The sequence below is a fragment of the Zonotrichia albicollis genome, chromosome 7, assembly GCF_047830755.1.
Source record: "Zonotrichia albicollis isolate bZonAlb1 chromosome 7, bZonAlb1.hap1, whole genome shotgun sequence".
NCBI lineage: Eukaryota > Metazoa > Chordata > Aves > Passeriformes > Passerellidae > Zonotrichia > Zonotrichia albicollis.
The window spans coordinates 18,517,700-18,532,048 of record NC_133825.1 but is presented as its reverse complement, the minus strand read 5'-3'; the positions used below and the strand labels follow the sequence as shown (position 1 = coordinate 18,532,048).

The 14,349-nt window shown below is 51.4% G+C and overlaps 1 protein-coding gene across 4 annotated transcripts; it reads left to right on the top strand.

Moving 5' to 3' along the window:
- Positions 1-772: 772 nt before the first annotated feature.
- Positions 773-11,379, top strand: LOC141729656 (protein ecdysoneless homolog). Of its 4 annotated transcripts, none has more exons than XM_074544482.1 (13): positions 773-979; positions 2,105-2,222; positions 2,577-2,664; positions 3,617-3,795; positions 4,480-4,675; positions 5,417-5,545; positions 5,692-5,817; positions 6,583-6,668; positions 7,414-7,520; positions 7,940-8,117; positions 8,562-8,629; positions 8,707-8,927; positions 11,154-11,379. In XM_074544482.1, the coding sequence occupies exons 1-13, from the start codon at positions 790-792 to the stop codon at positions 11,247-11,249; spliced, it is 1,782 nt and encodes a 593-aa protein (XP_074400583.1). In that variant the 5' UTR covers positions 773-789; the 3' UTR covers positions 11,250-11,379. The 4 variants fall into 4 exon arrangements, with proteins under 4 accessions (XP_074400583.1, XP_074400585.1, XP_074400584.1 ...); XM_074544484.1 differs by lacking the exon at positions 11,154-11,379 and adding an exon at positions 10,594-11,071; XM_074544483.1 differs by lacking the exon at positions 11,154-11,379 and adding an exon at positions 10,591-11,071.
- The last annotated feature ends 2,970 nt before the right edge of the window (positions 11,380-14,349 follow it).

Here is a 14,349-nt window from a genome sequence, read left to right as displayed (position 1 = left end):
TCCTGCTCTGTGGGAATCAGACACAGCCCCAGGTGTTCTCACAGGAGCACTCCAGCTCTTTGCTGTGTTTGGGGCATCTCATAGCTGCTATTACTGAGAGATTTGTTTTTGAGGTATGTGAGGGAGACCCTCCCAACAAGGGACTGGACTCTGGCCAGGCCCTGGCTCTACCTGGTTGAAAAACTGCCAACAAACCCAGATGTTTTCTGCCTCAAAACTCTATTCAAGTCTATTGGACTTGGCAATTTGACCAATCCTATACCAATAGGGCAGCTAGATCAAAATCAGTTAAACTTAAACCTAAGATGCTGTGAATTGATGTACAGCTCCCTAAAAGCAGAGAGGACGCCATTATCCCTGTAGATTAATTAGACAGAATTAAATTAAACAGAACAAGAGTAAACGAGGCGAGTAAGGCAGAACTGACCCACCTCTTGGGTCAGGGGATAAGAGCCGGTTAAAGTGATTTAATCGCGTTGTGTTCCACCGGTGTCCGGCCGGGACCGGTGCCCAGGAATACCGGCAATGCCGGGAACCATCTCCCGTCGGGGACAGGGGGTGACCGGGCCGTCACGGGGCCCTGCTCGGTGCTGGGGGCAGCGCGGGCGGCAGGCGCGGGAGCGGGGCATGGGGATCGCGCCCGGGACCGCGCTAGGGCTCGGGGAGCGGCGGCCACTCACGGCTGCACCGGTTTCCGCGCGTATCGCGATATCATCCTCAGCGCCGCCGCCCCGCCGCCGCCATCGCGTCGCTCCTCCCCGGGGGCGGAGCGCTTTGGGCCCCGGGGCGATGGAGGCGCTGCGGCGGCCGGCGCTGCCCGAGGACGCGGTGCGCTACCGCCTGTTCGCGGCGGCGGGCTCGGGCGGCGAGGCGCTGCTGCGGCGCTGCGCTGAGCTGGCCCTGGTGCGCTTCGCGCCGCTCCTGGCCGCCTACGTGTGGCAGCGGCAGCCGTTCCGCCTGCGCTACGTGCCGGGCCGCGGTGAGCCGGGAGCGGGCCGGGAGGCGCGGCGGGAGGAGCGCCCGGAGCGGGGGGGACTGTGAGGGGGACCCGGCGGCGGGGAACCGGGAGAGCGTGAGGGGGATCCGGTGGCAGGGAACCCGGGAGTCTGTGAGGGGAATCGGGGGGCCGGAAACCGGCAGCGTGTGAGGGGGACTCGGCGGTGTGTGAGGGGGCACCGGGAGGGTGTGAGGGGAACCCGGCGGGCGGACTCGAGGAGCGTCTGAGAGGGAACCGGGGAGGGGTGGGATCGTTTGAAGGGGATCCGGCGGCCGGGAACCGGGAGCTTGTGAGGGGCAACCGGGAGAGTGTGAAGGACAGCTGGCGGCCGGAGACCGGGATCTTTTGAGGGTAATCCGGCGGCCCGGAACCAGAAGTGTGTGAGGGGGATCTGGGCAGTGTGAGGAGGACCCGGTGGCCGGGAATCAAGGGGGTGTGAGGAGAAACGGGGATCATTTGAGGGGGACCCGGCGGTCGGGAACCGGGAGCCTGAGAGGGGGACCCGGCGAGTTCGAACCAGGAACGAGTGAGGGAGAGCCGAGGCCATGTGAGGGGCACACGGCGGCCGAGAATCGGGATCTTTGGAGGAGAGACCGGCGGCCAGGAACCGAGGGCGTGTGAGGGGTACCCGGGGCGGGAATGTGAGGGGAACGCGGCGGCCAGAAACCAGGAGTGTGTGAGGGGGAACCGGGATCGTTTGAGGGGGACCCGGCGGCCGGGAACCGGCAGTGTGTGATGGGGCACTGGGATGTGAGGAGAACCCGGCGGCCTGAAACCAGGAGCGTCTGAGGGAGAACTGTGGCGTGTGAGGGAGATCCGGCGGCCGGGAACCGAGGGCGTGTGAGGGGACCCGGCGGGCTCGAACCGGGAGCGTGTGAGGGGGACCCGGCGGCTTCCCCGACTCTCGGTGCCACAGCACGGGTTAACCCAGTGAGGCATCTGGTGCCGCCTCCCTGCTGCAGCCGGGCCGTCCCCGAGCACAGGACACAAGATTCTGTCAGCAGGGTCTGGGATATCCGCAGTGAGGGAGACTCCGCAGCCTGTGTGGACAATCTGTTGCCGGGCACGGCGTTGCTGAGCCGCCTCTCCTGTCTGTGCCCCGTGCAGGCGAGATCCCGGCGCACTTGGGCGGCACCACGGAGTTCGGGGATAACGTGGAGGATGAGTGGTTCATTGTGTACCTGCTGCGGGAGATCACCAGGGAGTTCCCGGGGCTGGCAGCCAGGTAAGGCGGGTGCTGCTGAGCTGCTTTAGTGGGAGGGCTGCCAAGGGGCAGTGCCTGTGCTCTGAAGGTCCTGTCTTACCATTGCCATCCTTGGAGGTGTTTCCCCATTCCAGACACGTTGGAAGTGTCCAAGGGCAGGTTGGATGGGGCTTGGAGCAGCCCGGGCTAGTGGAAGGTGTGCCTACCTGTGGCAAGGGTGTTGAAACCAAGTGTTGATCTTTAAGGTCCTTTCTAACCTTAGACTTTCTATGGGTTTATGAATATTAAAAAAACCCCAGCAGACATGGATTGAGAAGTGTGTTGTTGTGCTCTGCAAGGCTTTTCCTGCTGAATTTCCAATTTCTCCTTGGCCAGTATTGATGACAACGATGGAGAGTTTCTCTTGATAGAAGCAGCTGATTTTCTTCCAAAGTGGCTGAATCCCGAGAATAGTGAAAACAGGGTGAGTAAAACTTGTGTGCAGTTGGCAAGGGGGAGTCCGTGGCCTTTTCTGTAGCAGCTGGAGTTTTCTCTTGCACCTCTAGCCAAGTGGTCTGACTGCCTCTGAAATATCAGAGTGCTGTCTGTCCCTGACTGTTGCTCCCTTCAGGAGCACTCGTGTATCCTCCTGAACTTTCAAGCTCTTCTAGAACCATTTTTTTACAATATTGTGGAGTGTTTGGGCCAGAGGATTTGCTGCCCTCAGGGTAAGGAATGCTCATGGCTGGAGTGTTGCTGTCTCTGTAAGGACACAGGCTTTTTCTGGTCCGGGTGAAATAATGAGCAGACACCTTCACCTGGATATGGATGGCTGCTGATGGCAGTGGATTAGAATGGAGATCATTAATTTGGTCATTAGCAAAAAATTGTTCAATTCTGTTTGCCCTACTCCAAGATTCTTACAAGGGCTGGAACACAACACCAAAATTGATTGCAAATGTGTACCTGGAGTATCAGGCTCATACTTTCCTTTGTTTGAGGGAACAGACAGAGTGAGGGAGTTGAGAACGTTGCATTCAGGGCTTTTCTTAGGGTCAGGAACCAGCAGAGGTCGCATGTGACACCTGAAATGCTGCTTTTTAATGCCTGGGATGTTCTGAAGCAGTTAGGCTGTGCTGGTTCTCCTGAAGCACTTCTCCAGTTGAAGAAAAGCGTGATATTATTGTTGTAAAGAAACAAGGTATATTTGATGAAATTTGTCGCAGTTCAAATAGGGGTTTTTCCTGGTTGGATCGTGGTCTCTGGCATCTCAAATAACCTTTTTAGAAAAGCTCTGCTGCTTCCTGCATTGGTTCTCTATTTGTCCTTTCTATCGTCAGTGTTAACCAGATGCATTTGTGTGTGCAATGAGCTGTTCCATGGCTGTGTGTGTGAGTGCTCCTGCCCTGTGTGACAGGAGCATTCCTGCCTGCCAGGTGTTCTTTTACAAAGGAGAGCTGCACATCATTGCGCCGGGGGAGCCTTGGCAGCAGGGCTGGGCCCTCTCTGCTCCCCGTGCCACGGTGCCGCAGGCGCTGGCTCTGTTATCCACCCGCGCCGAGGAGTTCCTGGCTGCAGAGCCCATCAGAGCTGCGCTCAATAAACGCCTCCATGGGTACGTGGGGCTGCACTTGGCTCCTCTGCAGCTGTGGGGTTTGGGTCTGTGCTCCCTGGGCTTTCAGCGTTTCCCCAGCAGATGGGATCAAGTTGGTTCCTTTTCAGAAACCAGCAGCTGGAGGTTTTTCTGTGGCGCTCTTGGAAAGAGGGGGATCAGTGTCCTGTAGGCTGTGGTGTGGGGATCTGAAACTGGTTCACTGCTGTAATTCCACCCCTGGCAATGACAAGAGTTACTCTTCCTTCACATCTTCCTTAGACCGAAACCTCTGAAAGTTCCATGACCTTTTAGGAGCCCTGTGCCCAAGGAACAAGAGGATTCAATCTAAAATGTAGCACCAGCAGAATTGTCAGGGCTTCAGCTTGTCACAGCTGTGCTCCACACTGTGCTTTAATTTTTGCAAGGATTTGACAGCAAATATGGCAAAGAATACTGCATAGCTGGGTATGTTGGTTAAGCCCACAGGGACTCATCTTACCCATAAAGCGGATTCAATTTTATGAGCCATGTACACTTCTGTAAATATGTATGATAGAAACAGCCATTCTAGGCATTAGATTGGCCAGGTTTTAACTGCAGAGCAATCTGAGCCATGATCCCAGTAAATATTAAAGGGAAGGGGCCTGATGCTGAAGAAGGAGTGGTTAACTGGCAGTGCCCTCCCCACGCTCTGTTGCCACTCAGGTATCCCGAGAAGATCCAGGCCTCGCTGCACCGAGCCCGCTGCTTCCTCCCGGCCGGGATCGCGGCCGTGCTGAGGCTGCGCCCGTCCCTGGTGGCTGCGGCCGTCCAGGCCTTCTACCTGCGGGAGCCGGGCGATCTGGGGGCCTGCCGGCGCCCTTTCAGAACCTTCCCTGCCGAGCAGCGAGTGATGGCCCTGGTAAGTGCCCGCAGAGCCGCTGATGGCCCTGCTGTGTGCTCCTGTAGGGATGGATTTCCAGGTCCTTGCATTGAGAGCTGCCCTGGATCGGTGTGGCTGGACTTGCAGGGGGCTGATCCTGAGAGAATTGTTTCTGAATCCAGAGGCTGTGATAGCAGTTCCTCTGCTGAAGTGCCTGCTCAGTAAATTGATCTCCTTGTGTGATCAGAGCAGTTTGCCAGCCCTGCCAGCCAACGGGAGCAGTTGCTCCTCACCAGTGGTTCACTCCCAGGCTTTTCACCTTCTCAGCTGTGCTCTCACAGCTCTGGGAAAGCTTTTATGAAGTCTTGTATGAACACTGTCCAAGCACTGTTGTATCTGATGCATTTTGTTACAGAGTTGTACCATTAGACTCCTGAAAAGAAGCTTTAGAGTCAAATTCTGGAGTTGCTGAAATGTTTTATTTGAATGTCATTTTAATTGAAAATACACCTTGTTAACCTGAATAAAAAATACTGAGGGTTTTTCCTAATGTATTTATACTGACAAAAGTTCGTATTTCCTTGGGTATTTCAATTTGGGACAAACTTTGTAAAGCCTGAAAAGTAATTTATCAGAAAAATCTTTCTAAGATGTATTTTGAATGCAGTCTCAGATAATGGGTGCCTTCAAAGGCACTCTGGTGACCTGGAGGGAGTTTGCTGGCTGTCCCCAGCCCAGTCCCGCTGCAGGGAGTGTTTGTTTCTGCTCTGGCTGTTGCAGGTGACTTTCACTCGGTGTTTGTATGCACAGCTGGTGCAGCAGCAGTTTGTTCCAGACAGACGCAGTGGATACACCCTGCCCGCCCCAGCTCATCCTCAGTACAGAGCCTACGAGCTGGGCATGAAGCTGGTAATGATTCCTGGGGCATTTTGGCCTTGGCTCATGCATGTCCAGGGAATGGGTCCTTGTCTGGAAGTTGCCTTCTTGTCCAGAGAAATGTGAGCAAACTCTGTCACACCTTGACAACCTCTTGTTGTTGCATCTTTTATCTGCAGGCCCATGGCTTTGAAATTTTGTGCTCCAAGAGCAGCAAAGTGGCTCCTGATGCCAAGAGAAAGGTGTTAAGCGGTCCTCTGTGGGAGAGATTCCTCAGGAGCTTGAAGGAGAAGGATTATTTCAAGGTCTGTGATTATTTCAGTGTCTGTGGCTTTTAAAGATTCCAGGGAAAATACATTTTAATTCTTGAACTTGTGTGAGGAGTTGCAGTGGGGCCAGAGCTTGAATCCTTATCTCTGTGTGAAATGAATTAATGTGTTTAAAGGGGACATGTGCAGGTTGTTCCCCTTTGAAAGTAATTTATTTTGGAAATTAAAAAGGGAAAAAGCAAGATGTGGGGATTGATTCATTCATCTAAAGCAAGGGGAGAAATACACTTGAGTGAAGAAAACCCCCATGTGTGATTGTGTGAGGTGTGACTGATTTCACTGGTTTCCATTTCATTTCCACCCCTCTAGAATTCAATATTCTGCAAGATCCATACATAACACCATAGACCTATCTGGGCCCATGCAAGTGTAATTTTGATGTGTGTGTGGTTTTTGTGGGTTCTGGGGGTTCTGGTGAGGTTCTGTCAGATTTTTTTTTAAAGATGCCTTTGATTAGTTTTTTGAAGTTAATAAATGGGACATAAATTGACTGCTTGTTTGAAGGTTATAAAATCGGACAACTTTATTGAGATTCTTAGGTTAATATCCTTTAATATACTTCAAATACAGGAATGCCCCTTGGCTGTATTGAGTTCCAAGTGTTCATGGCCAAGAGGTTTGAGTTGTTCTGGTTCTCTCAGCATTTCTGTGTGACCAACAGTCGCCCTTAGGAAGCCTGACTGTGAGGAGGAAGGGGAGGGAGAATTGTTTGGGTTCATGCCTGTGGCTTGCATTCAATAGGGAGAAATGGAAGGATCAGCCAAGTACCTGGAGCTGTTGCACATGGCAGAAGATCACTTCCAGCAATCTGTTGCAGTGCCAGAAAGGTGAGAGCTGCTTGAAATTCATGAGTGTCAAATACCCTACAAATCCTGTAAGTGACCTTTGAAATGCTTGTTACCAACACCTGAACCCTTTTCTGCACTGCACATTGAACATGGGAGCTGTGGCCAGGGCATACAAGCACTAATTCCTCTGGAATGCTCCACTGGGAGAAGTTCTGGCCTGAGTAACTCTTTTATCTTGGTTTTGTGAAATGCTGAGCTCTTCCAAGTGGATTCCAAGTGGTGACTGCAAAGCAATTTTTGCTTGGTTGACTGTGGAAAGTGTAGAAATGTTTCATTGAACAGCAGTGCCAGTGAATAATGAATACAGGGTAATCTGTCTCCTTTGCTCAAGGGGCTGGCTGTGGATTTCTCTGGAAGATCAAATCCAAAAAAGAAATCACTACAGAAATACCGGAGACTTTGCCAGCCCATAATATCTTTTTTTGAGTTTCCAGTCTGTGGTGTTTGGCATCTGGTAATGTCAATATTTACCAAGGCAAATGAAGTGTAAAGGAAAAGAGCCATGACCAATGGGTTTGGAGCCATCAGCTGGGAATTGCAGGGACTGACTGTGTCCTGTTTTGGCCAATGCTCTGGGTAGTGCTCTGCTACTTCCCCAGATTCATTTCCCTTTTTGATGTGCTTGCACAGAAGGAAAAATGAAGAATTGAAGTGAAAACCTGAATGCAGAGCATGTGATCCCATTGAATCCATTTCAGTAAATTGATTTTGGTTTTTCTTCTAGCTGTGATGAAGTGAGCCCAGGTGATGAAATCCTGGCACTACTACAGACAACCCCCATTGATCTGAAGGAATTGGAGAGAGAAGCAGCTTGTCTTCCTGCAGAGGATGGTGAGCTGGATGGGGGAATTATTCCTATTACAGATGGTTATTTGTGGGGGGAGAGGGGCAATGCTGACAGCTGTGAAGGGAAAGCAAATCCAGCCTTCCTTAAGACTAAACACTAGATTGGCTCTCCCAGTTTAGAGTAAGCCTTTCTTCCTCCACTGAGTGGCCAAAGGCTTCTCAGTGACTACAATGGTCTCTCTGAGTTTGAGCTCTGCAAAGCAGAGTTTGTAAGTAGTGACAAGAAATCTGCACTCAGTTCTTCTCAGCCTCTCTCTCCTTTGCTGTGTGTGAGCCAGGAGCAGCACAAGAACTGCACTGCAGAACTGAGCTGCAGGATGGTTGCAGCCCTGTCAGTCAGCTGGTTTGGGCCTGTGGGCCAGCAGGCTTGTGCAGAGTAACAGATCTGTGCTGTGTTCTTGCAGATGACAGCTGGCTGGATATGACACCAGGTGCTCTGGATCAGATGCTGAAGGAGACAAGAAATGAGTCCCTTCCTTCCCCAAATGAGGAGGAGCAAAACTATGACTTGGAAACAGTTGCTGAGAGCATGAAGGCTTTTGTGTCCAAAGTGTCCACGCACGAAGGAGCAGAAATGCCATGGTAGTAGCACCTGGAGTTTGGCTCTGGTGTGGAATGTTGCACTGTGCTGCAGCCTGTGCTTGCTTCTGTGATGCAGAGAATCAGAGTTTGAAGGTGCTGTGCTGAGCAGGGCCTGAAGCAAAGCCAGAGCAGTGAACCTGTACTTGCTTTAAATCAGCTTGGTGCCACCCTGGCACTGGTGCAGGTTCAAGTGCTGCAAGCTGAGCTGCTCTCTGTCCCTCAGCTGGATTTTGTGGTCTTCACAATTTTTCTCTTTTTATGCCAAGAATTCTTCCACTCACTGTTTGATGTCTCATCCATACAGGCTTCAGACTTCTGAGGACTTTTAAATTCAAATGTCCCAACTTCAGTCCTGGCTTGAGAGAAATCAATATGGCTTGTGCCTGTGTCAGGCTTAGGCAAGCACAGAAGCTTCATTTCTTTAAAAATATTTTTATCTTTCAGGTCCTCTGATGAATCCCAAGTTACCTTTGACGTGGATTCTTTTACAGAAGCCCTGGACAGAATTTTAGGTGAGATTGCTTCTTTCTTTGAAACAAATGCTAGCACTGATTTCTTTGCTGTTGTACTGACACCAAATCATGTGCAGGGGCAGACTCGGAGGAGCTGGATTCTGATGATGTGGATGAAGAGGAGGAGTTTGGTTTCTCAGATGAGGATGATGAAGAGCTGGATGCTGGGAATGGAAGGCAGGAGCAGAAGGTGTCTCCTGAGGAGCTCGTGGGCAGTCTCAAGGCGTACATGGAGGAGATGGACCGTGAGCTGGCACAGAGCAACGTTGGGAAAAGTTTCAGCAGCCACAAGAGAGGGGTGAGTGTGCCCTGAGCTCTGATTTGCAGCAGTAATTTCCAAGCAGGAAATGTGCTGCAAGTGGCCATTCTGAGTAATGGGATTGGAACCTTCCCACGTGCAAGCAAAGTGTGCTGGACCTGCACCATCCTACATTTTTTATAGACTGAAACTTACCTAAGCTTGGAATTTGCCCATCTTTTCCAAGGCTTAGTTTTAGTTTTCCCATCTTTTCCCTGTTTTTAGTAGTAGGGCAAGCAGCTGCAGCTTCACTTGTGAGGTCCTGTAGTAGTTTTCTCCCATAGGAAGCAGAGCCAGGACTCAGCAACACTTTGTGTCCTTCTCTTGGAACCTAATCTGGGTAATGGAGAGTGGTGATTTTCAGCTGGCATGAGCATTTGGTGTCTGAATTTCTGTCTGTCAGGACTCAGGAGTGTACTGGACTTTGTTGGCTGCAGAATTGTTGGTTCTTTTCTCCTGTGGTTTACCCTTTTTTTTTTTCCCTTAAATGTGCTCCTGCAATTTGCTAAAGCTTTCTCTTTGTGCTCCCTGCAGGCAAGTTCTGTTGGAGCAGCTCCATGTGAGAGTGCTGGCCCTGCCTGTGGAGCTGAGGCTGCTGAGCTGGCAGCCCTGGATGTGGACATGAACCTGGTGGCAAACCTGCTCGAGTCCTACAGTGCCCAGGCTGGCCTGGCAGGACCCACCTCGAGCATTTTACAGAGCCTGGGGGTGAATTTACCTGAGAGCACAGAGCTCCCTGGCAGCTGAGCAAGGCAGGGAGAGCCTTGGCACAGGACATGGCTGCTGGGGAGATGGAGCACACACACACGAGCAGGGTGTGGGAGAAGAGGCCCAAGGTTTGAATTTGGAGCATTCTGTTCATTATGTGTCACTTCAGCAGAGTGAATTTACCTGCAAAAGCTTCTGTTTGCACACTGTCTTGGGTGGAAATGAGATTTTCCCAGTGCTAGCACAATTCCAGAAAACTGGAAAATGATGTAGAATGCATGACTCAAATTATGTTTTCTTTTATTACAACACCTCTCTCCATTTTTTCATTCAGTGATCTAATTTGCCACATTTTTAAAATGTCCTTTTACCCATTGCTGAGTGGGTTCAGTATCTGGGGAGCAGTTCTTGTTCTGAAAATGCTGCTGCCTTCAGGGGCAGGTGGGGAAATACCACACTGCAGGAAGAGTAATTGGATCAAATGTGTAAATATTGGCCAGAAGTATTTTTTAATTTTATTTCAATAAAAACAAAAATACAACTTGATTACTGAATTTTTTTGAAGATATGCATAACTTCCTCAGTTCTTGGAGTAAAAGTATTTTTGTAATTGTTCATTTTCTGAATGAATTCCATTTCTGCTGAATGTTGATATACAGCTACTGCTGGCATGATGTGAGCCCAGGCTGAGCAGTTTGGGGTTTTTTCAGTGCAAATGTGCTGGAAGGCATGCAGCATGTTGCTTTCATGTGGAATGAAAAATCTATTTTAAATATGACAACTTTAGTTTCAACAAGACAAATTTGAAATAAAATAGATAGAAATTCTTGATACACAAACACCAACAGTGCAGTCCTGCTGGGTCCAAATCAGCTTCTTAATTTCTCTTTATTTCATTTTCATTCAGCAATTAATGAGTTGTCCTGCACTGATGTTGTGGAATTCACTTTGTCAGCAGTTCAGGGAGAGCACTGGCAGGTTGGACAGGGATTAGAGATGGACAGCAAGAGCTGGGAAGTGTGAAGAAGGTTCTGCTAAATTTCAAGGAATTTGGACTGCTGAGAGGTGAGAGACTCAGACAGATCTGTGGTGGAAAAATGGGGTTAACAGAGGTTTTCAATTGAGACAAGAATAATGAGCAGTTAGTGGTGGCAAACAGAGGTACTTGAACCTTGGGAAGGGTTGGTGTTTGACCAGAAAAGGTAATTTACACTGAAAATACATAAAATTCTCCACTGATGAGTAGCTAGATCAAGTTTAGATACTTTAAAACATAATTGAGGTGAAGAACATGATCACATTGAAGTGCTGTGTGGCCTGTGCTATAGAAAAGGTCCAAACAGATGGAGGGACTCCCTTAGTGATGAGGAGAACTCCTGAGCTGAGGTTCAGAACAAAGCTGCTCTTTTGCAAACACTCCAGCTGCTGTTGCTGCTTGGATAATCTGACTTTTCCATCAGTGGGACTGGGATTTCTCTGGGGCTCTGCTCATCCCAGCTCTTTCCATTTGTTCAGCAGCTTCCCAGGGGAGCCCTGCAGGGCTCTGGGAGTGCTCCCAGAAGAGTTTGGCATGGCAGAAGAAGCATTTCCATGCTGCCTCTTCCTCTGCTTTGAGGTAACACACCAGGCATCTCCTCTTTTAATTCTGAGAGTGTTTTTAGTGAAGGAAGCCTGATGGAATTAATTAGGGATGACAAGTGGTGTGTGGTTCCCTTTCAATGGATTTCTGTCCAAGTGTATTCTGGAGTTGTTTAACTGGTTAATTTTCCCTTCCCCTAATTTTTTCCCTTCACAGTTCCCAACCTTTCCCATGCCTCCCTTCTTACCCAGCAGTGCCCCAATGGTCCCTGGGTGCAGCTCCTTTAGAGAACAGGGCCCATCCCAACAGGCAGCTGCTGCAGCCAGGGCAGGGGCAGGGCAAGGCACATCACAACACTGGTGGTGCTCAGAGACTGTTGGCTTTTGCAGTTCAGGCAGATAAAATGAATCTCAATTGTCAGAGATTTCCACCACCTGCTATTTCACCCCTCTTTTCCTGCATGCATTTGACAGTTCTTCCTTTCCTCCCACAGGGCTGGAGAGCAAAATGCCCACCTGCCCCATGGCCATCCCCACCACCTTGTCCCTCTTTCTCTCCCTTTTAGTTTGCTCCACTTTCTGCCTCCTCCTCTCCCTGCCAGCTCCAGCAAAGCCATTTCCCCCACTGGCACCAGCTGCCTCCTGTCCCTCGCTCCCATTTTGCCCACTCTGAACTCCTGGAGCCGCCTGCCCGCGGAGCCGCAGCCGCCGTGGGGCCGGGTAATGGTGCAGGGAATGCTGGCAGGGATTCCTGGGCTGGGCTGGGCCAGGCCAGGTGCCCAGGGCCAGCTCTGAGCCTCTGCTCCTGCCCCTGGGCAGGCAACAGAACACAGCAGGAAAGGCTCGGGGCCCTCAAGAAAGGCAGCCAGAGATCTCTCACCCAACATGGGCATAAGAAGCCTGGAGTGGGGACATTAATTTCAGTTGAATGTATTATGAAAGAAATCACAGCAAGGGAGTGAGTAGGCTGCCAAATCCTTAAAATGCACCTTCTCCACACTGTTCTCTCCTTCCTGGACTTCACTTTATCCACAATTCCTTCCCTCCCTCTTCCCCACACAGTGACACAGAGGTCTGGGGGTTACAGTCACATCATGTCACTGCTTCCCCCTCAGGGAGACAAATCTGCGCTGCTCTGTTGTCACCTTATCACAGGGGTTCCATACTGTTGTCTCCTTATCGCAGAAGTTTCACATTTTCTTGGTGTTTTCTCCTGGGCAGCTCCTTAGAGCACAGACTCTTCATTCTTCACAAAGCAGCCAACTGACTCCAGTTCCCTTCCCAACCAGCCAGCCCACTCTTTCATAGCACTCTTCTTCTCATTGCTTACAGCTGTGGCCTGTTCCTAATCTTTGCTAATTGGCCCAGCTGCAACTCCTTTAGGGGTAAGATTGCTTTCTACACCATCTTTATTTCCTTATATTCTATCCCCCTACACTGCTCCAGCCTGGGATTCCTCCCACAGGAGGACAGTCAGATCCTTTGTGACAGTGTCCTGGTTCAGGGCAAATTTGGGCTCCTCTAGGAAAGCAGATTCATTTGGCCCCTCCCTGCAACCAGTCTGGGAGAAAATACCTCCTTGGAGAAAAGTGGAAAAAAACTATTTATTAAACAATAAACTCCTTGCTGCTCCAAAAGAGAATGTCCTCCCCCAGGTTGCAGATCAGCTCACTGAATCTCCCATCAGTCCCTCTGGTGCAGGAAATGTTGCATCCCAGGCCCAGCCTGGCAGGCCACAGGTGCAAGCTGCTGGTGCTCTTCTGGGTGTTCAGTCCAGAGCAGGTTTAAACAGGTCAAAAAAAGGGAAAAAGGAAAAAAAACAGAGTCCAGGTAACTTCATTGCCTCAGCTAGCTAAACTAACTAAAAGCAAAGGAGAGCTCAGTCCTGTTGTCTGTCCATCCACAGACAATACATTCCAGGAGCAGAAATGTGGAGGAGTGAGAGCAGTGTCTGCAAACAAACAGCATGCGTCTTCTCTCTCTCTTCACTCTCTGGAACACGTCTTAGAGAGGCAAAACTCATTCAGCATAAACAGAACAAAATGATTGGGGCTAAAAGCATCATGTAGTCAACCTAGGACAGACAGTCAGGGGCCTGATGCCAATAGTGGGATTCCTGCTCGGAACGTGCCAGCTGTCCTTCTTTCTCTTCCAAAGACAGTCTAAAAGTGTCCCATTTTGGCCACATAGTGATGATTCCCAAGAGCCCAGGCCGATTTGGATTTCCCATTCAACACGTTATGTCATGATGGCAATGCACTCACTGCAGGCAGCATCGGTGGCAGGATGGATTGCAGAGACTTTTCCTTTGCAGCCCCAGCCCAGCGTTAGCACTGGGGATGGAGAGGCACTGAGGTGACCCTGAGAGGAAGTGCAAGGCACAGGGTGCAGCTGAGGAAGGACAGCGCTGTGCTGGGCTCAGAGGTGAAGCTGGCACTGCCCAGCGTGGAAAAGGTCCTTTGTGCAGCCCCTGTTACAGGGGAGCTTGGGCCTTGCTGCAGAGATACGGCCGCTCGATGGAGCAGTTGTCACTCCTCAATCTCCTCTCAGCCAGGTACACACACTCGGAATTGCCAAGGACAGAAACCCTGCAGGGAGGAGCAGAGGCAGCGCTGGCTGCCAGGGGAAGCCCTTGTGCCCCTGTGCCCCCAGGCCCTGCCCGGCTCCCCGGCACTCACCGGGAGCTGTAGCTGCTGCCGTCCTCCCAGTGCAGGCGCTCGCCCCGTCTGCGCAGCCCGAGCCAGTTATCGACGTTCCCACAGAGGCGGAAGAGCAAATCCTGCCCAGGAGAGAGGAGTGGGAGCTGCCCCGGCCCCTCGGGGGGACACGTGCCCGGGGCTGCCCCCGCACGCCGGGGCTCCTTCTCTGCAAGGCCCCGGCCCAGGGCTGCAGCCCCGGCCCTACGAGCACCGAGCCCGGCCCAGGAGCGCCCCCAGGCTGCCCTCAGCCACCCCACACCGCCCGCAGCCCCTCACTCACCATGGCCTCCTCATCCTTGGCAATGGCCAGGGAGGCCCCGAGCTGGGAGCACCGTTCCTGACCCTGCTCCCACGTGCTGTATTCCCGTGAGAAGTAGTAGCAGACCCTCTTGTGCCCAGTCCAGCCATGGGGACAGCACTGCAGGGTCGCAGGTGCG